General features: G+C 41.3%; 1 protein-coding gene across 2 annotated transcripts; it reads left to right on the top strand.

Annotated features, from left to right (window-relative positions):
* Nucleotides 1–596: 596 nt before the first annotated feature.
* TMEM47 (transmembrane protein 47) lies at nt 597–24,630 on the top strand. Of its 2 annotated transcripts, none has more exons than XM_021553036.3 (3): nt 597–1,023; nt 15,165–15,305; nt 21,026–24,630. In XM_021553036.3, exons 1-3 carry the CDS (start codon nt 798–800, stop codon nt 21,202–21,204), a joined length of 546 nt encoding a protein of 181 aa, XP_021408711.1. In that variant the 5' UTR covers nt 597–797; the 3' UTR covers nt 21,205–24,630. The 2 variants fall into 2 exon arrangements, with proteins under 2 accessions (XP_021408711.1, XP_085441731.1); XM_085585605.1 differs by lacking the exon at nt 21,026–24,630 and adding an exon at nt 15,988–16,661.

Here is a 24,630-nt window from a genome sequence, read left to right as displayed (position 1 = left end):
CACACACGAATAATGAACCGCTGAATTATTTTTTTAAACCCTCCACTAATATCTTGAGATTTAAAGGTCACTCCGAAGAAGAACCAAGGTCAGGCACGGCTAATCCCGCATCCGAGGCGGCCTTTCCTTTCGCCTGCTTCCTCGCCGTAGCGATGCCGCGGCGGGGCCGGGGGTGCCGGCCCGGGCTCCCCTCACTGCCCGGCCGCACCCGGAGGCTGAGCGGGGCCGAGCCGGGACCGTCGGGCTGAGCCGGGGCCGCGGGACCGAGCCGGGACCGCGGGGCTGAGCCGGGACCGCCGGGGTCTCTCCCGCTCCCGGCGCGGCTGAAGCCTCCAGGGGCGCCGGGAAAGCCGCTCGGGGGCAGCGGGAATCGATGCTGGCGGCTCCGGGCGCCGCCTGCGGCCGCCGAAAGTTGCCCGAAGTCGGCCCCGGCGGGGCGCAGCGGGGCCGGCAGCGGCCGCGCCCCCGCCCCTTCCCCGCGGAGCGCGGCCCGGCCTCCCCCGGCAGGGGCGGGCACGGGGCGGAGCGCGCCGGGCCGGGCCGGGCCGGGCCGGGCCGGGCGGCGCCGGAGGGCCGGGGGAGCTGCTGCACCTGACAGAGCGGGGCGGGAGCGCGGCGGAGGAGGGCGGGAGGGAGCGGCGCTGCCGCCGCCTGCGAGCGCCTCTCGCCGCCGTTAGACAGCGCTGGTCTCGCCGCTTCTCCCTCCGCCCGCCCCTTCTGCGCGGAGCTGGGCTCTCGCTCCCGTTCCCCTCGGGGCCGGCGGCAGCGCGTCCTCCTGCTCGTCTCCCCCGGGCCCCATGGCTTCGGCCGGCAGCGGCATGGAGGAGGTGCGCGTCTCGGTGCTGACCCCGCTGAAGCTGGTGGGGCTGGTGTGCATCTTTCTGGCGCTGTGCCTGGACCTGGGAGCTGTGCTGAGCCCCGCTTGGGTGACGGCGGACCACCAGTACTACCTGTCCCTTTGGGAGTCCTGCCGCAAGCCCGGCAACTTGGACAGCTGGCTCTGCGAGTCGACGCTGCACAGCGGTGAGATTTGGCTGCCCCCGCTGCCCCGCTCCCCTCCGCCACCAGCCCTTGCTGCTTTCCCCTCCTCGTCCGCCTCCCGCTCCCTTGGCCGCACCCCGGCGCTGAGAATTCATTCCCCTCGCCGTGTCCTGGCTGACCCACCAGCATCCTTCGAGCTGCCTCTCCTTCACCCTTGTCTCCATCTGCCAGTCCTTCCTGGGGCCAGTCCCCCCGGACGGGAGCAGTGCCCGGGGTCATCCCCGCTATCCCCGCCGGTTCCCCGCCTCGCCCTGGTCCCCGCCCGGCTCCCAGCGCCGGCCGCCGCTACCCCCTCGAACAATCCCTTGCACCTTTATCCGCCCACCCTCCGCGCCCCTTCATTCCCTTCCAGAGGCTCTTCTCCCTCCTCCTTCTCCCCGTCCTCCCCCAGCCTCCCCGACCCGCATCTCGCCGGCGGTCGGGCTGGGGCGGAGGCGGCGGCGCTCCCAGCGAGCGGCGGGTGCGGGAGGGGCAGCGCCGGGCGCCCGTGCTCGGATCGTGCTCGGAGGGTGCGGGAGGTGTGAGGCTTCAGGGAGCGGAGCGAGTCACGTATGGTGACTGGTTCCGTATGTTCCGTGATGTTGTCATAAAAGATCCTGAGTTTGAGTTAGTTTTGATTTTTTTTTTTTTTTTTCCGTGTGGCGGCTTCCCTATGCAGTGAGAAACTGTTTGGGATCCAGTATCTTATACTTTCCCTCCGCCCTCATCTGAGAAGTCTCTGGTTCTGGAAAGTTGGGGCTTCCTAAACCAAAACTGGCTGCTACGTTGTCCAGAGTGGGGACGCCTGGGCTTGGACTCTCTCCATCACGCCGGGTGTGCGTGTGTGTGGCTTTCTCCAGCACGTACTGATCTCCCCATCGTCTTTCACGCTCCTTTGCCTTCATGCCACACTCCCCGTTGTGATTTCGTGATGCTCATTCGTTCTTCACCTTTTTAGGCCTTTGATCATAGATTATTTTTTTTTAACGTTATTTCACTATTGCTTGGAGTAGTTCAAAAACGAGTTGTGAATGATAAAAACAAGCTGCCTGTTGAATATTTTTTCAGTAAATTCTTTTGTAGTGCAATAATTGTTTTGGTTTTCATGGGTGGTTTTATTTACTTTATGCCTGATAGCAACTTCTGGAGCCCCAGCAGAAACACTGACAAATGTAGCCAGCCTCCCCCCACATAATTTTCATCCCCATTCCTATCTACACACACACACTTGCGTTCCTAAATATTCTGTTTGGATTGCTGTGCTCTTTGGCTGGGTAAATCGTACAGGGAGGGACAAGATGTGTGATTTGGGAGGGAAAGCTGACTGACTATATTCTTGTTGTGTTTTGTTTTCCTCTATTCTCTGAAGCCCTTCTATAGGTTTTGGGAAATAACTGTTCTCAGTTTGAGTCAGAATTACACAGGTTCCTTTGCTGTTGTGCTTGTTTTGTTTTTTCTGTCATGTGCAGTAATATTTGAGGGTTTAAATGTTTGGGATTTTTTTTTTAAGTGACATAAAATGAATTGTACAGAAATGCCTGTGTCAGTCAGTTACCAGGGTATCTGCACAAAGTTTGGAGTGCTTTCTTTTCCTTCCCTGGTATAAATGGAAATTTATGTAGGAATGTCAGCTTCTGCATGTCTCCTTAGCAACGTGAATCCTTTGCCCCTTCCCCCTGTCTCCTGAAATAGTATCCCCTGGATTACAGAAAAACTTTTCAGATGGCTTGAATGAGAACCTGCTTCCAATCCCCCCCAGCTCCACACACTTTACTGGGCTCCCCCCTCCATCCATCTCCCTGTCACGCATGCGTGTGTACACACACATGCACACAAAAGTGGGACGGGGAGAGAAGCACGACAGCTTATGGAACAGCATAAAAGGACTAATCTCTCTTGTTCCTCTATTGGTCACCTGTCTGTCTCTGAGGATGTCAAAGATGAATGGGTGAAGATGGATAGGAATGAGATGTATTTTTCATTGGATGCTGTGTGTTGAAAATCTGATCTGTCCTCTGCTGGTGCCTTCTATCATGTGCACAAATTCCTGCCTATCCAGTTTTATTCAAGTTCCTTCAATGCGCTTTACCCATTTTCCTCAAATACTTTCCAGTCTAGTAGAGCCAAATTTCACAAGCTACTGTGGAAGAAGTGAATGATTGTTTTACTTGAGGTGACTGGGATAAACCCTTCACTTTCCTTGTGTTCAACACAGAGCACTGCATTCTGACCAGACCTGAAATACGAAAAACTGCGCTGTTTTCCTCTTGCCTTCTGCTAGTGTGGTACAATTGCCATCAAAGGCAATAGGAGGGCTGCCACTAAGTTCGCCAAGTTGGATTGGGCTCATATTTGAGACCATTTTGTGTGCTGGCATTAATATTTTAAGTGCACTTTCCGCCTACATTGTGAATCCAGCAAGCAGCATTTTGCAGATAGTAGAGAGCTCCCACAGGGGAAGCTCTTCTAACTTGATACCAGTGCAGGCAGCTTTGCAGCTAGCTGTGAGAAGCAGCAGCACACATAGGAAAAAAGGCATCTTCACCCATGGTTTTAAGAGATTTACTTCATCATCTCTTGAAGGAGAGCACCTCAAGTGGCACCATCAAGGGCAAGCTCATACTAGAAGCTGTTAAAGCATATTCGACGTTTAATTAAAAACTTCTGTTGTAATTAGATGTAGGACCCCTGACTGCTGTCAGAAGGGCAACTTGGTAGTGGAGAGCAGAAGGAAATGCACAGAGCATGGTTGCATTGGCTGTTGTAGCAGGGAATAATCTCATTTTTCCTGGAGCACTGCTAGTGCTTGGAGCATGTGTTCACATTCGTTCTTTCACTGTTCTAATGGCTTTTTTGTAACTTGCAAGTACTGCTTGCTCACATACTACTTTTAACCTTGTGTAAGTACTTTACAACAATTATGATTCAAGTATGTAAAATAGTGAGTCAAATTAATTTTTTGACATGTGAAAATTATGTCATCTTAAATGAAATATCTCATCTTAATTTGCATTTTTTTTGGGTCTTTAGGATCAGTGTAAATCTTTCACTAGCAGGAACTTCAGGAGATAAATAACAAAGTTGCCAGTGTGGAAAGGTTCATTACGAAATCTTGAAATTCAGAAATGCAATTGTAAAGCTCTGAAGTTTCACCACCTGCATTGGCATATAGCTATTTTCTGTGATCATGTGTCTTTAAACAAAATCTTTTTAGACCTTATTTGAAATGCATTATATCACTTTGTGATGGTTCATTTACAGATTTATCAAGAGTTATATATGAATATTTATTCCTGTCACAGAATTAAAATTAAATGCAACCTGTGTAAAACTGCCTGGTGTATCTATACCTGCACAGGTATTTGTCTTCTTCCTGCAGATTAATAACAGTAAATTTGAATTTGTGCAATACACTGCAGCAACTATGGCTCTTTAAATCAAAGATACACAAAAGTAATGTAAAAGAAATAAAGGGCTCCATAGAATCTGACCTGCAGGTGAACATTGTCTATTTTGACTTAAATATGTGTATATGCTATTCATAGAAAACAATGGCTCCTTTGCAGCTTTTCAATTTACTGTGAAAACAGCATATATAAAAATACATTTGAATGGTTTTGATTAACTATTCATTTTGGCGAACGTGGGGTATATGGCTTTGTTACTTTACAACCTGTGGATTTCCTTATGCAACATTCAGTTTTCTTCAAGAATATTATGCTCTTTTAGAACTGCCCATGAATACTCGAAAAACAAAACATCTCCAGGAAATATATGCAACAGAGTCTCTGAATGTGTATTAAACTTTATGATGAGCAATGAAGGTAAGCTTAGCATATAGCATAGTGCTGAAAACAACTAGAGTCTAGTTTTGTGCTTGTAATTTTGTTCTAATTTGTTCTTAACATAAAAACACCCTCAGAGGCTGTTCATTCAGTAGCACTTCAAGGGGCTTAACCTTAATTACACATTGGATGCAGATATCTGAATTGACATGCCAGAGTAGTCCTAGATGGTATCTCCTTGTTCAGAATCTAAGGAGCTGTTCCAAGGGGAAATTGCTAGCTCAGAAGCAGCTTCCTCATTAGAAGATCTGGATCATTGCTCAGATTTGATCTTGACATGTGTTTGTGAAAAACTCAGCAAGGCTGGTAGTAGTTTATAGAAAATAACAGAAGAATGAATGTGACTTACCTGAAAAAAGTGGTTCATACAGAAGAATTAATAAAACATTCCTTCTGGTTTTGAATACTGTAGTCTGTCATTTTGTGTTAATAATCATCCCCAGCACTGTATCTGAAGATGGATATCAAATCAAAAGCCATACTACTTCACACTCAGTATGTATGTGTATGACTCTGAGCAGGCTGATCTACTTTTGAAATTGAGTCTGACTTGAAGGTTGGCTCTACTTTCCATGGGGAGCTGAACTAGGTGACTTCCAGATGCCCTTCCCAGCCTAAATTATTCTTGTGATTCTGTGATGACTGATAACTCTGTTAAGCCTGATGTCTATCTGGCTTCTTCAAATTGTGCAGAATGCCTTGAATTTGCCTAACTACCCCTCACAGCGGCCTCTGATAGAATATTTTAAGGAATGCTCCTTGTCTTACAGATGGACCAATTATTTTGGCCTCAGATTTCCCAAGGCCATGGGAGCCGCAGATCCTGTTCAGCAGTCTGGACCTTTTTAGTATGTTGGAGGCTGCCCTTCTCCAAGCAGTGAGACATGGTTAGAGCACATCTGTAATGTTTGTGTGAGTTCATCTGATCAGGGCAAGAGCACCACACACCTTATCAGTAATAATACTCTTAAAAAAAAAAAAAAAAAAGACTTGTAGCTATAGTGGGTTATTGCTACTGCTGTTGTTCATTGCAGTTTTAAAATCAGTAATGTATCCTGTTGCTTTAAGTTTTGTTTATTAAATATTATGTCCCTGGAGTTAGGGATAGTGCAAGAAGTTTTAATATTTGATGAGATTTTTATATTTAGAATTGCATAGAGAGTGGCCTTGCCTCTGCTACTGAGTTGTGGCCCAAGATGACCACATAAGATTCAGAGTAACGGGAGGAGTGGTTAAAGTTCAACCAACTGTATTGCTTTATGTGTTTCACTTGTTCCCCTTAAAGTCATCGTTCTGATGGGAAGTACACCTCAAACTCTTTTAAATGATACTTTTTTTTCTCAAGGAAGAATGAAATGTGTTTTGAAAGTTTCAGAAGATTGCCAGTTTTCTGGAAGAGCATTGATAACTGTGGAAAATAGTTACATTCCAGTTCCAATGCAAAACATAGTATTTCAGATTGCTAAAAAGTAGTAGCTTTTAGAGAAGAGGTCAGAAATAGTGAGCTTGCTGTGAAAAGCTTGTGTAACACATCTCCTACACTTCTTTCCTAATGGCAGAGTTCTAAGAGTTCCAGGTTTTTGTGAAGTTCTCAAAGTTGTGGGTATGTGCTGTTGTTTGAGGTTCTTTTATTATTTTTATTGAATGAATGAATATCCAATAATTAAAATTACATAGTAGCAAGCTAATCTCAGAAGAATGCTGTGTATCCAATAGAGGAAATGCCTGAGTACATGTTGTACTATTCTGTGAATGAATTATAGATTACATGATTTTCTGTAATGCTGCGCTTGTCTTGAAGTCCTCTGTTGGCAAAAGCAGTGCACAATGTGTGTTGTTTATAAATGGTAAAATAAAGATCTATTTAATTTTTTATTTGAAGTTGTGCTGTGTTTAAAGGACTTGGTGATTTTAGAAATACAGGCAGGCCACAGAGCAGACATACAACATACCTCACCCCAACCCACACCTCTGCAAAGTGTGTATATTTCATATAAATAAGGAATACAAGCTTTATTCTTCAGGAGAGGTGTGTGTCTGTGGGCAGATGAGCAAGCAGCTGCTGGTTTCAAGTTGCTCATGCATCTGCACTCCCCCCAGGCATTTAGACCATTTTGTTATCTTGCTGTCTCTTTCACACAGCAGTAGAGTTGCTTACCATATTTTTACAGATATATCCAAATTGTCTCCTGCACACCCAGTGGCATCTTTGGGTGGAAGGTGAGAGGCACTGCTTTCCATGGCGAGGTGAGCAGTCTGTGTAGTGGCTGCCTAGTTATTCCCCCAGACTTCCCAGGCTGAGGAGAATAGTGGGAGAGCACTGTCTGCCCGGAGCACCCTGCCAGTGGGCTGTTATCTTGCCTGGAACAGTGTTGTGGTTTGACAGAGAAAAAGAATTTTCTCGGAAGGAAGAGGTCAATTTGGATACTGACCAATTGAAGGTGGACACGCCTCTGAGAACACAGAGGGGTTAAAAGCAGAATTCCCAGGAGAACTCGCTCTCTTTGGTTCTGGTCAGGGTGCAGTGCAGCCTCTCCCCTGCCCGGCCGTGGCTGGGTGGGGAGGGGAAGGGTCATGGCCTGACTGAGGTGGGCCCAAGGGTGGAGGGACTGGAACCCCCTGCAGGTGGAAGGGTGGAGAAATATGGGATGTCTCCTTTTCCCCCCGCCCCAGAGTCTCTGTCTCTCTCTCTCTCTCTGGAGAGAAAGAGACAGCAGCAGTTTTTATCAGCAGTTCACCACGGGAAGGAGAGGGGGTCGCAAGGTGCCCGGCTGCCTGTGGGAGCTGGAGCCTGGGCCCAGAGCCATCCTTGGGAGTTGGGACTTTTAACCCTTCCTGAGAAATGAAAGCTTTGTGAAATTTTTCTCCTCCTCGGTTTGAAGGAGAGGAAGAGAGACAGCTTGGACCCTGGGATGTTGGAAGGAGGAATTCTAGGTGGGAGGAAAGTGGCTTTCGGCTGGACTTTTTCTTGGTAGCCACAGACTGAACCAATCTTCTCCTCCAAGAGAGACTGTATTTTAGGAGGATGCCAGTGAGCCAAGAGACCTGCTTCAGCTGGGAAAAGACAGAAGTGGAGTGAACAGAGAAAAGTTAGGGAGATTTGTGGTGGTGCCCCCTGTCCTCAAAAGAAGGAGAAGAGAAGATCTCTGTTCTTGGACCCTCAGCCCTAGGGGAAAATGGGGGGGATTGTGGTCCCAAAAATGAAAAACTGAACTGTTGTTTTTATCCCCTCTTGGCAGGGCATCCTTGAAAGGAAAAATCCTAAAAGCAGTCTGTCCATCCATGCATTGGTGCTAAGAGCACTGTGCATGGAAAGAAGAAGGGTCACCATTGGCAAACTTTTTCTCCGGGCGGTGCCATGTGTGACATGGAAACACAGGATGTGGCAGCTGTGTTTCTTGGGGGGTCTGTGGCACAGGAGGGGCTCCTCTCTCCCTCAATGGACTGAGTATCGATTGTCTGGAGGGTGGAAAACTGATTGGGGTCCAGATTGTGTCTCGCTGTGGTTTGTTGGAGTTGGGTGGTGGGAGGAGGAATGCTGGTTTTCATTTTGAATTTTGTGTGTGTTTTTTCTTTCTTTTTCCTTTTATAATAGTATAGTAGTAGTAGCATAATAAAGTTTTTTTTTTTTTTTCCCTTGTTATTAAGCTTGGGCCTGCTTTGCTCTGTTCTCGATCACATTTCACAGCATTCAATTGAGAGATTGCATTTTCATGGGGGTGCTGGCGTTGTGCCAGTGTCAAACCATGAGAAACAGTCAACCTCTTCCTCTCTCATCTCAGGTACCTGCTCTTGGAGAAAGGGAAGGCCATACGAGGAGCCCAGGTGGGAGGTTGCAGCTCTGTAGGGGGCTGCTAAGGCCTTTTTCCCTCAAAGGTGAGAGAGCCCCGAGTCTGGGCCACCATCTAGTAATGGTCAGGATTCCTGTGCATCAGGGGAAAGGTTCATCAACAGCAACAGAAGGGACCAGTTAAATAAGAGGCTCCTTGGAGCAAGGCTCAGACCTGGATTTCCTTGCACCTGTTTGTTCATGGACCTCCTAAATCTTTTCGTGCCTTGGGTCTAGCAGATGGAGGAGGGCAGTTACAGCCTACCCTAGCAATCAAGAAATCCCACTGGGGAAAGGGAGCAGAGGTGTGAGGTTGGAGTCTGGAGCCAGAGCTGGGAAGCAAAGGCCTTGCAGCTTTTGAGAAGCTCTCTAGTCCCTGGTGTATGGCAGCTGAGGAGTTATCTGCCTTTCCTCCTTCACTGGTCGGCTGCCCTCGTTCTCCATTAGCATTCTGCACCTTTCTAAGACACAGGCTCTGCACCAGAAAGTTGTTTTTTGGATGTCTCTCTGCTTGTTCTCTTTTTCTTTGGCTGATTCTAAGTGACTCTTCACTCAGCATCAGGAGCTCTAAATCATCCTACAAGCCTCTTGTACAGTAAATGCAAAATGACTGATGCCTTATGTGGAGCGTCTGAATTATCCTTAGGAGGAACTTAGGGATTTTGGCACCCAACATAAAATGCTTAAATTTCTCTTTGGGTGTTGTCAGTGTCCTGGTGAATTGGAGCAATGAGAAAGTCTTCCTGTTAGTCCCACAGGTGTTGTGCAGCACTTGGGTTATCCAGGGCTTTGTCCCACATGCCGCTGTGTGTGGATGAAGACAGATTTCTTAGGGAAAGTGTCATGTCCTTCTTTTTAACATATCTATGACTTAATGTAGCTATCTTACTTGTTTAAATTGATGGCTTTTAAAAGAAAGCCTTGGTGTAAAGTGAGTTCTCTCTTAAGGAAATTATGCTTTCAGCCAGAGCTGGATGGTTCCTGTAGCTCTGGTAATGCTTTTCAAGTGTCTGAGTGACTTGAGAGTAGCCACGTGCACAAGTAATTTTCCTACTTCATAAAAATCTTTTTCTCAATCCATAAAAAAAAAAAAATAAAATATGAAATCTGGAGAATGTCTGTGCAGCAGCCAGCACTAGTAAACATAGTGTACTAATCAATGAGCAGAAAATACTTATTTGTTGTCATTTTTGTACAAGGCTCCACTGTGCAAAGCTGTGGCTAGAGCAATTTATGGAGGTTTGTGGAAGCACTTGTGCCTGCAGTGTCCATTGTGGGATCCCAAAGGGCTGCACTTGCAGGCTGGCTGCACGGGGCAGGGGAGTGTGGACCCAGGAGCTCGCAGGCTTCCCAGCCTTAGCCAACAATCCCCATCACCCAGGGCAGAATCCTTCTGAGCAGCTCTTTGAAACTATCATTTTGCCTCAGGTTGAGGCTCCAGAGGAGACCTCTGTGGAGTAATTTGGTGTGAGAACTTAATGGCCTTTGCTGTTCCTCAGCTTTTCCACAGAATTCAGTGGACCTTTGCCTTGCTTTGCCTGTGCTCATGATCCTGCTGAAAAAAAGAAATCTCATTGATCATGCAACCAAAGCACTTCTAGGAACTAGAGTTTGCCTTTATGTTTTTATATATACACTACACTTCTTAAACCTTTGTTGGCTATTTGATATCTAGGTTTGAATATGAAGCAATTAGGAATATCTCTAGCCTATTTATTTAATTGATTTTTCTGATACTCAATGGGTTACATTTAATTTCTTATGTGTGAATGCCTCAAGTTTCTCTGCTTCATGCAGTCTTTCCAAATCATTATTCTTGATTTTAAATGCTATATTGCAATATCTTAGAGTATTTATTGTCTGAGGGCAGGTACTTGATAAATAGAAGCATTGCAATGACTCAGAACATCTTACTTGAGTGTTGTGGTTTTGTTTCTTACCAAGATTTTTAGAAGGTCAGGCATTGCTTTCATCATGTAACAGCTGCATGCATTTTGGTACTTCAGCCTTTATGAGAAGACTTGTTGAAGAGCTGTTGTATGGAAGAAAGGAATATTTGATTGTTTCTTACGAAATTAATTCAGTTCACATGTACTCTCTGGAAGAGCCCTATACACAAATGCTTCACATATTCTACAATATGTTTCTATGCCCACCAGTTCTTCTACTTCTCTTACTTGGTAGAAAACCGTGTTGAAAAAAAATATTTAATTTTGGGGTACCTTATTGAAAACATGACATCTATACTAGCCTTTTGCATTGATCTTTCTTGTATTAATAAAAGGACCTAGTTATTAAAATACACGTTTCAGGACTTTGATGTGATTTCTTCTTCTTTTATGGCTTTCCCTGATTTTTTCCTAGTAGTGAAGCATTATTTTGTCCAAGAAATTGAGGAAATAGTGCTGCTCTTAATTAAAAATTACAGCTTAAAGCCTTGGGTCATTTCTTTTGGGGAAAGAAGGGAGGAGAGTTAGAAATGTCAATGTGCAGTTGACACTTTGCCTCTGGGTCACTAAAAAACAGGCAGAATTTTCAAATAGCAAGGAGACCAAGCTGTCTCCTAGAAAGGCACTGACTGTTGGATGAGGCACTAACTGAAAAGAAACAGTATCATCATGGTTTGGTAGCTTTTTAGTGTTTTTTTTTTTTTTTTTTTTTTTTTTTTACTGAAGATGGTAATTTTAATACATTTTTCACCAAATAGGTATTAAAAATATGTCTTAAGTACCTAGCTTCATATTTATATATATTTCCAAATACTGAAGCCCACATCCCCAAACTAATGGGCAGATTGTTATAGTTAAAAATATGCAAACACTGTACTCACTGTCAGAACTGCAGTATATCTTTCTCGTGGTTATAGACATTGGGATGCTTCCTGGGGATTTTCAGACCTAAAAATAGGATACATTAAGTGAGCCTTTTCTTAAGAAATCTCTTGAGTTTCTTAACAACTGTCAAAAATGTCTTAATTCTAGTTTGGATGGGATAGGTGGCACTATTAGTGTAGTTCTTAATGAATTGCTAAAATGGTGGAACACTGAAAAAATCTAAAGTTATCTAAGCCAATAAAGGGAATCTTACTCGGGCACGACATTAGGTCACAGTGCTTCTTAAAATCTAAACGTTTATTAACATTTCTGTGAGTTTTACTAGTTTTTTTTACTAGTTCCTAATATTTTTCTTAGATAATGGATGTGTAGTTTAAAAAAACTGTAGTGATGTAAAGGAAAAAAAAACCTGATAGGTACTCTTCAACTGTAAAAATTGTGTTTTGAATGCAGAAAACTAATAATTATCATTTCTAAGGCCCCATTTTCCTTGTGTTTTTGAATATTTCTGTCTCTCTGAGAACAAGCAGTCTCACTGAACTGCTGATGCTCCTGAACTTACTGTTCTTATTAGTAACTTATTTGCAAGACTGGTGCATGCCTAGAAGAGGTACAAGCATATTTTGGATGCTCTGAAGTAGGTTTATGATGTTTATGTTCTGTGTACCAGTTGCACTGTGTAACAGAACAATCTCCTGATCCCATTCTGGTGCTGTGTCCTATAAATCACACTTGCGTAGTCTGAGAAACACTACAGATCTTTATTGCAGAAAAACTCTGTTTACTGTATGTGTTTATATTGTAGCTGTCTGATTTACAGGGTACTCTGCCTTCAGAGGTAGTGGTTCTATTTTCTTTGGACCTTTCTTTTATTTTGTGTAAAGTCCAGTGGCCTGGATTAAAAGTAAAAAAAAAAATTGCTGTTAAGTAAAGACCCATGCAGAAGATTTTGCTTTCTTAGTCCACCATAAGCTTTATTTTGTCACCAGATCAAATGGCTTTCAGAATTGAAAGTTAACATTTTTCCAAGATGCTAAGGAGCTTTAAACATGTAGTTACTATGGTAGCCACTAGAGGAAAGTTTAGTCCTGTATTCTTTGAGCACTAATGTCTGACCTTCATGATGTTCTTCAACCAAAGTCCCTGTAGCTCAAGGCGAAGGCTGGTAGCATTGTGTGCTCCTGTGAAAGGGACTAAAATAAATGGGCAATTCCAGATGTGGCCCAGAGCACAGCATTCAGAACCTGCTTCAGAATTCAGCTGGTAGTGAGGAGCAGTAGGAGCCCTGGTTTTGTCCTGCTGTCAGCATCACTGAGTAGGTTGTCTTATTAATAAATTAATTTTGTTTATCCAAGGTTGTTCTTTTTTTAGTTGGGAGTGTAGGTGTCTCCCAACACTCTTTTGTCCTTTTACCTCCTACATCAGTACTATAGTAAGGTAGTTTGTTTATTTTTTAACCTTTCTAAAACCTGTATATTTGTCCTGGAAATTAAACTGTATTCTAACCCCAAACTTATATCATCTTTGCCTAATTGATTATCAGTGGTTTGGTGATTTTTCCAGTGTGGTTTTGGAAAGCAGTAGGATGCTTAACCTTTTTTTCCATTTAGCTGCTACTCCAGTGTTGTACATTTTCCCTTTGCATTAGAGTTTGGTACCTGATCTATGCAAAGATAACATTAAATAATTATTTGTGGTGACTTTCAAAAAATCTTATTTTCTGAGTTTTTCTGGCCCTTTGATTTATTTCATCAATTTTATGTGCCTTTTAACTTTGGTGTGATATGGATTTATGTAGCTGGTTTTTGTACTTGTGTAGTTTTCTACTGCAAGGATTCCTTTCATATTGTTCCAAAGTGGTCTATTCTGTTTATTTATTTCTGGATTTTATATCTGTAGTGCACAGATTACATTACATACAATGATATTGGGAAAATCCTTTCTAAATCATCAGTACACTAACCACTTGGTGTTTCTGAAGGCTCATGTCAATATTAAAAACCACTTGCTGAAACACCTCTGTCCAGTACTAAAATCATATTCCCATCCCAATAATGTAGTGTAGCAGTGGGACACACAGCAAACTGGCATTAGAGATTGCATGCTGATGACAGAATGAAAGATTGTTCCTAGCTTTGGGGTTTAGTCCAGTAAGAAAACAAGGAGTGAAATATCTTGGAAGGTTGAGTACTTAGTAATTAAATTATTAGTAAAAAACATACCTGGATTTCTGAAATTAATGAAAATAAATGTGTGTACTTGCACAAACACACCTTTAAAATCACTTTCTTTTCAAGCAATCCTTTTATAGCTCTTCTAGCCCCTTTCTTCTTTTAATCTCCTTCATCCTTTTTCATGTAATATGTGAAGGCTTTTTGGTGATAACAGCTGCCAGCATTCCATTCCCAAACTCCACAGCTGCACTGTCTGTATCTTCAGCAGATTAGAATCCTCTTGAAACTGCATCCATTGTTTATTTAAAACAGTGCTTTTTCTCATTCCCAAAAGAAGATGCTCATTGTTGTTGTTGTTGTTGTTTTAATAATCTTAAGATATTTAAATTGAACTTGGAAATAATAATCTTACTTTCTTAGAACTTGGACATTTTATTCTGAGTTTCACGTGACTGGTAGTATTTTCAAAGTAGTGAGATGCATTGGATCATCTTCCTTGAACTAGTAAATAGTAGTGATAAGCAGTAAATAGTGATCTGATTATTTTTCTTGATGCCTGCTGCTGGAGAGAGGAAAGGTTTTAAATACTATTTTGGGAAAAGAGACAACCCAAAGCCTGTGCCTTTCTAAAGTCCCACAGAAGCTCTTAAGTTAGATTTTGGATGTTGTATACATGCATCATGGCCATCAGCTTACAAATGGATTCTGATTTATGTGATTTAAGACTGCAAAAATGTTGTTTATAACAGCATTCATTATATATGAGAATAATGAGAAAATACCCTGGGCCAAGTGCAGAGGTTGCTTTTGGGGGAAGAAAAGCTGATGCTTGAGGAGAACTGACATTTTAAAATGGACTGGATCTAAGGCTAATGGTTGTTACTGCCTTTAGAAATTCTTGACTTCCAGCTATCTTTTAGTGTTGAAAAAATATATATAATTTTTTTTAAACCGTTGAGCATCTCCTCAGTTTTGTTACTCACTGTGTGGCCTTGGTACTTCCCAAGGGACAGGTGTGTATGATGAGGCTCTGAGCATTTCCCCTGCTGTGTCATCCTGATCAGCTCAAGCAGAGGTTTGAGTTTCACTCTCTTTTGTGAGAAAGTTACAGCAGGCTGAGGGGAAGCTAATCCTGAGCCAGCCTCAGTTTCTCATTGTAAATTGGATAAAAACCAGGGGACCAAATGACTCAGTTTTACTTGAGACAAAATCCCAACGAAGCCAACTAAGGCTTGAGTAAGCGTGGGAGGTTGTGGCACTTTGCTTCTGAGTTACATCTGTTTTATGAAGGTGATTCACCAATTAAGGAAAAAAGAAATTTAAGGCACAGCTCTTTATTTACTCGAGCCTTGATGCAGCTACTGTGTTCCTCGTATTCTTTTGTTTCTGACAGGTCTGTGGGCTTGTTTTACTGAAATTGTTTTATTATTTTTTTCCCCTCTTTGTTTTTTTTTCCCTTTAGACTGGCAGATAGCTACTCTGGCTCTGCTGCTGGGTGGTGCTGCCATTATTCTCATAGCTTTCCTGGTTGGGCTGATCTCCATCTGCGTGGGATCTCGGAGGCGGTTCTACAGACCAGTTGCTGTCATGCTCTTTGCTGCAGGTAAGCTCTGGCATCATTAAAAAGATTTCCTGAGAGCAGCTGAACTTTCATGGAGGGAGACATGCCTCGTTTTGCATACTAATTCAGAGGTGTTTGGTTACTTCTGTCTTAACTCCAGTGAGGTTTCTGCACAGCATTAATCATTTTTGCAGTTGCACTATTACTAGTTCATAAACAATTATTTATTTGCATTATATTTATTGTTTTATGAAGTGCATGCAGCAGGGGAAACTACAGAGGAAAAATCTCAAAATACCATTTTTAATCTATGACTTTGTGCTTCTTGATATCCCCATTTTTATTCTTCATGCAAAGCCATTTTTATTTTAATGTTCTCTCTTTTGCAATTTTAAAACAGGGAAATTAATACCCAAAGGTGAGCCCTGGAAGCTCTACATGTGAAAATAAATAGGATTATCTTTCAAGGTGTTTGTATATGCCCCTGTGCCATAAGGAATTAATTTTGTTGTGTCATCTCGCTTGGTTATTAATTTAACAAGCTGTCACAGTGTAGTCCCTGTTTGGTTTAAAAACACAAAAATGGAACAGTTTATATAAACAATCACAAAATCTTAAGGGAGACCTAAGAATCTGAATTGTCTGTAAGACTGGTCCAGTGAGGTACAGTTACAATATCAAATCATCTCGTTTTATATATTCTGGTGCTTTGGGGCTTCGTCAGCATGGATGTTTCAGATTCTCCTGAGACCCACCAGCCGTGGTTTGCCTTCATCCTGTCACTCACATCTGCATTGGAGCCAGCAGCTTAAGCCCCTTCTGATAGCCCATAATGAAGAGGATGACAGAACCTTTGGGATATATTAAAAAAAGACACTTAGAAGGATATGAGAGGATGAGAGTGTGGAATTGGAGGGAGTTTGGGATGAAGCAGAACTCCGGGAAGGCTCCTGCTGCCCCCTGCTGATAACATTGCCTTGATGGAATCAAGCACTTCAGGATGCACTTTTACGTGCTCAAGACATATTCCTAGATTGCATTTCATTTTCTTTTAGGAAATTAAAGCAACCTAGGATCAGATTTCCTGAGTGGAAATCCTCTGGTTTTGTTCTGCGTCTCATTGCTTTCTTGGTTAAATGAATAAAGGTACTGGTGCATTGTTTTAAAATTTATTGTTAATTCTGAGCTTTATAAGATATGCTGGGCAGTTAACTTTGAAGGAAGTGGGTTTATTTTATTTTTGTAGTGGTTTCTTGTTTGGCTTTTGGCTTCATTTCTCATAACATCTTGTAGTAACTTGATAATTATTCAGCCATCCATGCCTGTCCTGCTGTGTCGCTTATTTAGTAAAGTTTGTACTGAAAAAATAAATGGCTTTCCACAAGAAAAGATTTCCTCAAATCCTATTGTTTGTCTTCATGTGCTCTCCTCTGCATAAAATTGCTTCTAGTCTTTACTACAAAAGGTTGATGGTGAAGGGGTTTAATGCTTACTTGAATCTAAAGGAAATTAAATTGGTTCTTTAGCTTATGATGGTGTTTACATCTTCCCTTTGCCTCTGTGTGTGTGCATGTGCCTTTTGAACAGCCATAACCTGAAGCATATGAGAGGAGAGATGATGAGGCCAAGACAACCTGCCCCATTCTTCTTCATTATCTAGCAAATCTGAGGAGAATCCTTTCAGGATTTGACACTTACATTGTTAAAAGACATTTCTTCCCTACAGATTTTATCTTTGATGTCAGCAATTTGTAGAGATGAATATGGATGGCATATCTTGAAAGAATTATGGAAAGAATCCCCCACTGAAGAGGGGAAAGTTAAAATTGTAGCAGCTTTCTGTGGATTCAAGCTTTCATCTGTGGATTTCACAAATCTGTCAGGATAAACACCACCCTGACCTGTGAATGTACTGGCAAGACCAAATATTCTGTTGTAACTCTGGCTGGGAGTCTATCAGCTGCCTCTAGAAAAATGGCACAGTATGAATTGCCCGGAGACATTTAATGATGTGTGGGTGTTGGGTAGAAAAGGTCTCTGTGTGGAAGAAAGGACAAAATGGAAAAGTTATTTCCAGGTGCTTTATAAGAGTCTAAACAGTTGTCTTCAGGCTATTTTTTTCCTTCAAGTTTTGATCTTTTTTTCCCCCTCAGCTTCAGGTTTCAGTTAGCAACTCTGTAGGTGAGGGAGAAGATTGACTGACTAGGGCTGGAAGAGATGAGAAAGAAAAGGACCAAAAAAACCCAAAATTCAACCTAGATGCTGAGAATAAGCCAGCAAGTAATGAAAAGATGTGAATGTGTTTTCACTGAGCTGACAGTATGTATTTTAATATTGAGAGGTAGAGGAATGCCTCAGGTGATGGAAAAATGTGGAGCAGACAGGGAGGCAGTTGCAGGAAATCTTGCATGGAGCCACCTTGGCTCATGTGGCTCTTTGGTCTAGTGGAGGTGTCCACCTCATGGACCTTCTGGGGTGTCTTAGAGCTCATGAACCAAACTGGCCCTCAACATGCAGGCTCACAAACTTGTCAGTTCAGGAGTTTAATGATACACTTACTGTTTAACTAAGTGCTAACCAAGTCTAATTTAGGGGCAGAAAGAGGAAGTGTGCTTGCTGACAGTCCATAGAAGAAACAAAAGAAAAATTAAAGCTGCTCGCCTTTTGGTGCTGTTTTAACCATTGTGACCATGTTTGGAAGAATAACCTGTTGACATTAGTAAGCTTTTAATGCATTTCACAAGGTGCTTTTACATGCTAGATAGGGCCAAATATTAGAGGTAAGAGTAATATAAAATGGTGGCAGATAATAACTGGAGAATACTTAAGGAAGTATTTCTTAATTCTGATAGAGTGAGCACAGTCCAGCTGGATTGCATCCTCAGTTCTGTGTTATTGCCTATTTTCATAATGATGTGGAAGATAGAATGAAGTTTACTTGTCAAATTTTACAGTGGAAGTAGGAAAAATTGTGGAAACATTGAAGGCCAGAATTTGATTTTGTGAAGTTGATGGAATAGTCTGAAAAAGTAGGACTGACTTCAGTAGAATGTAGAGCAGGTTGCTACAGAGCAACAAAGAGATTCATAATATCAAAGAAATACTCTTGGGCAGAATATTCTGTAGGTTATGTGCTCCAATCTCCTTGTTGAGGCAGGATGGTCACTAACAGTGTCAGCTTTGTCTAGTCCAGTTTTGAAGAAATGCAAGCATGAAGATGTCCCAGCCTTTCCAAGCATGTTGTCCTGGGCCCATACTACCCTCCTTATGTTACTTTTGTCTTTGTTGATGTCCATCCTGAATCTCTGAGATGAGTGTCCACTCTCATTACTGCCAGCTTGCTTGGCACTGCAAAGATGAATTTTTTTTTTCTATCATCGTTACAGCTATATTTTCAGGTAATCTTTGAAACATCCAGTACTTATTAATGAAGTGCTTTACTCATCTGAAATGTGCAGGTGGTAGAGAACAGAAGTGCAGAACTGACTAGCCAGTGCAGAATTTACTAGCCAGCATCAGCATTTTCATAATTGCAGATAAATTAGAAAGTCACATCATAAGTGGGTTTTTTTTTTACATCAAAACTTATAGTCAAACATTTGTACAAAGAAAAAAAAGATTATTGAAATTATATTTTCCTACTTTTAGAGCATTTCTTACAATTTCTGCGTGTTTAATATGATGAGTATGTATAATTGCTTATATTTCATGTGAAAGGAATAAAACTAGTATTCCTGTTCCCATCCTGCAGGCATCATAGTGCTTCATAAAAACATGTCTACATTTGAAGTGAACAATCAAGTTTGAGACGATTAGTCTTTTCTGAACAGCATTGAGTAGCAAATTTTTTAAGATTTCCTTTGCAGCCTGTTTTTTCTACAGGAAAAGACTCGTGCTTCTGAAGAAAGGGAGTACACATTTCCCTTAAGCAGGTCAGCATAGCATGGAGTTCCTTTAAATTCATTAGAAACAGATCAGTAGTTGCAGGCATTGCTTTCAACATCTTTTGGGGTCATGCTGGTCATTTCTCTTAACTTTGCTGTCTTGCTGCCTCTAGCTTACACAGCTCCCTTCGTGCTCTATAGGGAAAAACAATGACAGAAGGCAAAATCAGTGCAAAGTGATGACAGTGCTGTGTAGGGTGGCTGCTCCCACCAACCACTTGCTGCCAGCACTGAGTTCTACAATAGTGTATCTGGATCAATAGTAGGAAAAGCTGGAACCCTCACTATAGAAATGTCAAAAAATCCTCTTGTGTGTGTTGCTGCTTTAGCAACATGTTCCTCTTCCAAGAGAATCACTTTTTTTTTGGTTGTGTTTTGACAAGTCCAATCTGTAGATTGAAATGAAGCATGCTTCATATGTTACAGTGGGGAAGGTGGAGACTTCCTTGGTTTGCACTTGACACAGACACACATGGAGCAGTTTCTGACTGACTCAGCAGAGATGCTGCATCCCCAGTGCAAGAAGGCACTAAAGAAAATAATCTATTTCCATACATTTTCAGAAATTAGTTTTGACCTTGAATAGTCTTAAAGATGTTTCTGAAAGCTGAGCATATGTTGAGGTGCTTTTGGATATAAAGATGGTCTCATTATACAGAGCTGGAATGCATAATCTTTTCATAAGAGTTGGTGCTTTTCCCTGTGTACTCTGCCAGATTTTCTCAAATGTTGCACAGTATTTTGTGAGCTGACAGACAAAAAATTATATTCAAATGGAATAACATTAAGTAACTTCAATAACTCTAGAATTAAAAAAAAAAGTCCTGTGGATTTTGATACCCACATCAGAAAATCCACTGTGCAAACATTATTCAGATTGTCAGTCTCAAGTAAAGGTCCAAAGACTTTGTAGGCTAAGGTGGATGAGCTGAAATTTCCAGTGAGTTTCTTACATAAGTGTTTGATCACTGAGGTACTGATGAGCATGGGATATAATTTCCCCATACCAGTCATGTCCTCAGGACAGGTGAGCATTTGTCTCCAGGGCTAATGAAAGGGGCCAGTTGGACAGGGTGTGTGGGTGTGAAATGGCCAATGTGTGTGGATCTCAGAGACAGTGCTATAGGAAGTAATGATTTTGAAGCTTTTTAATGCATTGGATTTGACCTAATTTATTATCTTCTTTCATCACACAGTATTTCTGACCCACCCCCTAAATTCATAATAGTTTGCCAGTTTGAAGTTTAGTGACTGATCAAATTTTATAGATTCCTTGGTATTCTGTGTGAGAATGTCATTAATTCTGCTTACAGAACACAGTAATGAATATGAAATATGTGATTCACTGAGTCTCTACTGAGCACAAGAATACATCACCTATGACAATGAATTATTTCTAGGCTAAGTAAATTATTTGATTCTCAGCAACATTTTTTAATATGTATTCTCACTTCTCATTTTGACTTATTTATAATGGCAATAGAACAAGTTTTGCTCTTATGGAAGGAGTAATGACTGCAAACTAAAATATAAAGGAGAGACAGAAAATAATTTGGGAAACACTAACTGTTTATTTTGTAGATATTTGAAGGGTCATCATCACATCACAGCAATAATATTTGTTCATCAATGAGGGAGTATGGAAGAGCTGCTCTGTTCTCTGTGAATGAAATGAAAGTGATTTAAAAAGAGCAGCACCTACAAGCAAAAAATCACCAAAAGCATTTTGAATGTGAATTTCAGTTATTTGATATTTTCTTTGTTCTAGGAAAACAAAATAAAGCTTTTTCTGACATTTATATTTTTTCTCTCTTTCAGTTGTTCTCCAGGTCTGCAGCTTAGTCCTTTACCCAATCAAGTTCATCGAAACAGTCAGCTTGAAAATATACCATGAATTCAACTGGGGCTATGGCCTGGCGTGGGGTGCAACTATATTTTCATTTGGGGGTGCCATTCTTTATTGCCTGAACCCTAAGAACTATGAAGACTATTACTAGAATCATTAAATGAAAAGAAAAAAAAAAAAGGATTGCCCCATCTTTTCTAGCTCACAGTTTTTTTAGAACACTTGTGGAGCACCAAACAGTCTGCTCTGTTGATAAAATAGCCTTTGCCTTTTGGGTGTGAACACTGTAACCAGCTTTTACAACCATTTAGAAGAACTGCAAACACTAGGATTGCTGATCTTACATAGGCAGATGCTGCAAGCTGCTGATACATAAACTTCATTTTTCCTGACAACAAGCAAAAGGATCTACGAGACAGCGATCTTTGTGAGAAATCTAGTTGGAATGAGAATGCAATGCCAGCATCTGCTATTGCCTTCAGGGGAGCAGCTGGTATGGGCTTCATTTAGAAGTTCCCCTGTATAGAGGATTCAGATGTCTGATAAGCAGGCAATGGCATCTTGTACAATAGGCTGACTTGGTTCCTTGTTACTTGCTCAAAAGCACTCTTAAGGAATTAGTTGCAAGACACTGTGTTGAGGGCAGTGAGTGTAACTGGTTAATGACTTGTCTAATATCTGCATTCAACAGTCTGCTGGTAGAATAATTAAAAAAAAAAGAAAAACCCAAACAAGCCACCAACCCACACAGGATTTTGTGAATTAGTAATCCACATCGCCATGCCAGCTGTAGCAGATTGTTGAAGGAAGTCCAAACCCAGAGACATGTGCTTCTGACTGTGTAGTTGGAAGTTGTCTCAGCTCTCAGTGTTTTGCTGGAGGGGTGAAGATAAAGGGGAATAGAAAAAGACCTGTTCTGTCCCTGAGGCATCTAAAATGTGTGAATGAATTGCAGTTGTCCCGAGTAATCATTTAGCTTGCAAACACTGTCATGGAAAGAATGCTTATGGAACAAGTTCAGTTATATTTTTGAAAGGTATTTGTTAGTATAAATGAATATATATAATGCAAATATATATGCAGAAGGAGAGAAATTATTCATCCTAAAATTGTAATATGAGCTGTGATGCAGTGGTTAAAATACTAACTTTGTACACATTCTTGAAAGTCTTGGATTGGTACCATCAATTTTGACTGGTGTTAAAAAATAAACACACAATGGTTTGTTTTCTGTATATGCCCTTGTACAGACTCTGTGTTATGGGAAATGCTTAAAAGTTCACATCAAGTTAAGGTAGAACTGGACAAAAATAACTTCTTGCTATTCCATGTGTAATATAATACTCACTAAAAATTATTTTCTAAGGGTGTTGCAAATTAAAAAAACTGCCATTTTTTAAAAATCTGGTTAGGTTGTGTGTGTCCCTGATCATCAAGAATACAGCTGAAACTCCATCATGTTCATATTAAAACATTAGCACTTCAGGAGGTAATCTCTTGTTTTTAAAAACTGAGTTTCTAATGGACTTTTTGGTGATTATGTACATCTGATTACTCCTTGCTTAGAATGTTTCCCACTTAAAACATCCGGAGCCTGTACTCATGAAATGAAACCTGAGATAAAATAGGGAGAACCTTCACATGAACTTAATCTGCATCACTTTTATTTTTGTTTACAATTTGCTTATTTGGATATTTTCAATTAATTATAAGCATATTTTTATACACTTGTAATCTTTAGAAATAACTATTTTTTTTAATGAAGAAATTTAAAATATATTCTATGTGGACCTCAGCACAAGCAGATATGCTGGGGTTGCACATCCACCTCTACACAAATGGTTTTGCTGGTTCCACAGAGAAGGCTCCTGAATTACTGGTTGTTAAAATGTCATCTCTTGTGTTTCTGCTGGGCCACCATCTCCAGGGTGCTGAGGGTCTGCAATGAGCACAGGGCTGCCTTCAGGAGGTCACTGTGCAAGTATTGCTGACTTGTGGAGATGGTTTATAAAACTCTGGCATGCTCTGGAGTTCAGTCTTTACTACTGTGGCAGAATAGAACTTGCAGAACTAGCAGTGATTAATTAGATTAGATGGAGCAAAATGACAGCTTGACATGGAAGGGACTGCATGGCAATGCCTGGAGAGCAAAAAGGATGGGAGGAAAACTTGGATCCAGTTATTTCACAGGCACCAAGAGAGCATTTGTAACTCTGCTTTATTTCCTGACTTAAGGCAGATATTCAGTATATAGTTCATTCAGTATCTTTCTGAACAGCTGTGTAGTTCTGCTTTTACTTAGCAGCATGGAGAACATTGTAGTTTGGCATGGGAATTAGATTAGTGCAGAGAAGCCCACTGTGAGAAGATGTCTGTACCTTTCTGAGAAGATGGTGTTTTGGGGCTGGCATTGTGGCACTTCTCTGTGCTGACAAGAAGGTACAATGCTGAACCCACATCGTAGCCACTAATTTATCAAATTGTTTTTCTTTATGTAGTGTTTGAGTGAAAGCAGCTGCCAGGCCTAAGGCAGATGCAAATGGATGGTGTGTGCTCTGCAAGTCACTGGCTGTTAATGTGAAAAGTGTTCAGGCACAGCAATTTACAATCGTGAATGCCTAAAGACAAAGTTCTTGATTCACAGTTGAGTCAGAAATCTGATTTTCAGTCCCAACATCTGCTTTTCCTCTTGAAGGTGATGCATTCTACTAGGACCCACATCAGACTCCTCAGGACCTTTGTATTTGGGCATTTAGTATGTGGATTTAGGTACCTACCTTTAGCTTAGGTTGCTACTGCAGTGTCTTTTTTTATCTCTTTGCCATTGCAAATTTTGGCAAGCATTCTGTTTCTCAGAACGGACCTAAAGGTAAATGCAACTTTGTGCTGATTCTTGGGGTGTTTTTAGCCACAAAAAAGATGCAAATCTGTGTCCTGAGTGTACGTATGACAAATTAATAATTTTGTATGTTGTGCTTGTATCATGTTACCACTATTTCAGTTGTTTGACTATATCTCACTGGCAGAATGATTCTCTCCCACAACAAATCCATTTTTTTCTTCCAAATATATATGAATAAATATATATCTAGCAAACTTGCAAGCAGGGCTAGTTATTTGTATTTTTTAAGCTTAAAGTATACCGTCCGGTGCTGACAAATACCCAGCACCTCTTCTGGATTTCTTGCACAACTTCGTTTAGCTTTTGTAAATTTTAAAAACAAATATAGAGAGACTTATGTGTTTGAAATATAAATGATATATATGGATTAGCATGTAACTGTATATTATTAAACATGCAATGAACTGACTGGTAAGTGAAGTCTAATCTTATGGCTAGCAATGTAATTTATTCAGACTGTATTTTTGTACAGCGCAGTGCACACTAACCTATTGCCTCTGTGTCCTCTATAATGCCTAAAACTGTGCCTAGAAATTTCATTTATGTCTTTCAAAGAAAAGAAAAAAGATGATTAAATGCTTCATGTTGTTGTTAGTATTGGTTTTTCTGATGTTGTTCTTTATTTATTTTTGAGAAGTGTATGGTATGTTTATTAAATGAATCCATCAAAATATG

Source organism: Lonchura striata, chromosome 1 (genome assembly GCF_050655825.1).
Source record: "Lonchura striata isolate lonStrDom1 chromosome 1, ASM5065582v1, whole genome shotgun sequence".
Lineage (NCBI taxonomy): Eukaryota > Metazoa > Chordata > Aves > Passeriformes > Estrildidae > Lonchura > Lonchura striata.
The sequence above is the reverse complement of the archived record's forward strand: the minus strand, read 5'-3'. Positions and strand labels throughout refer to the sequence as shown.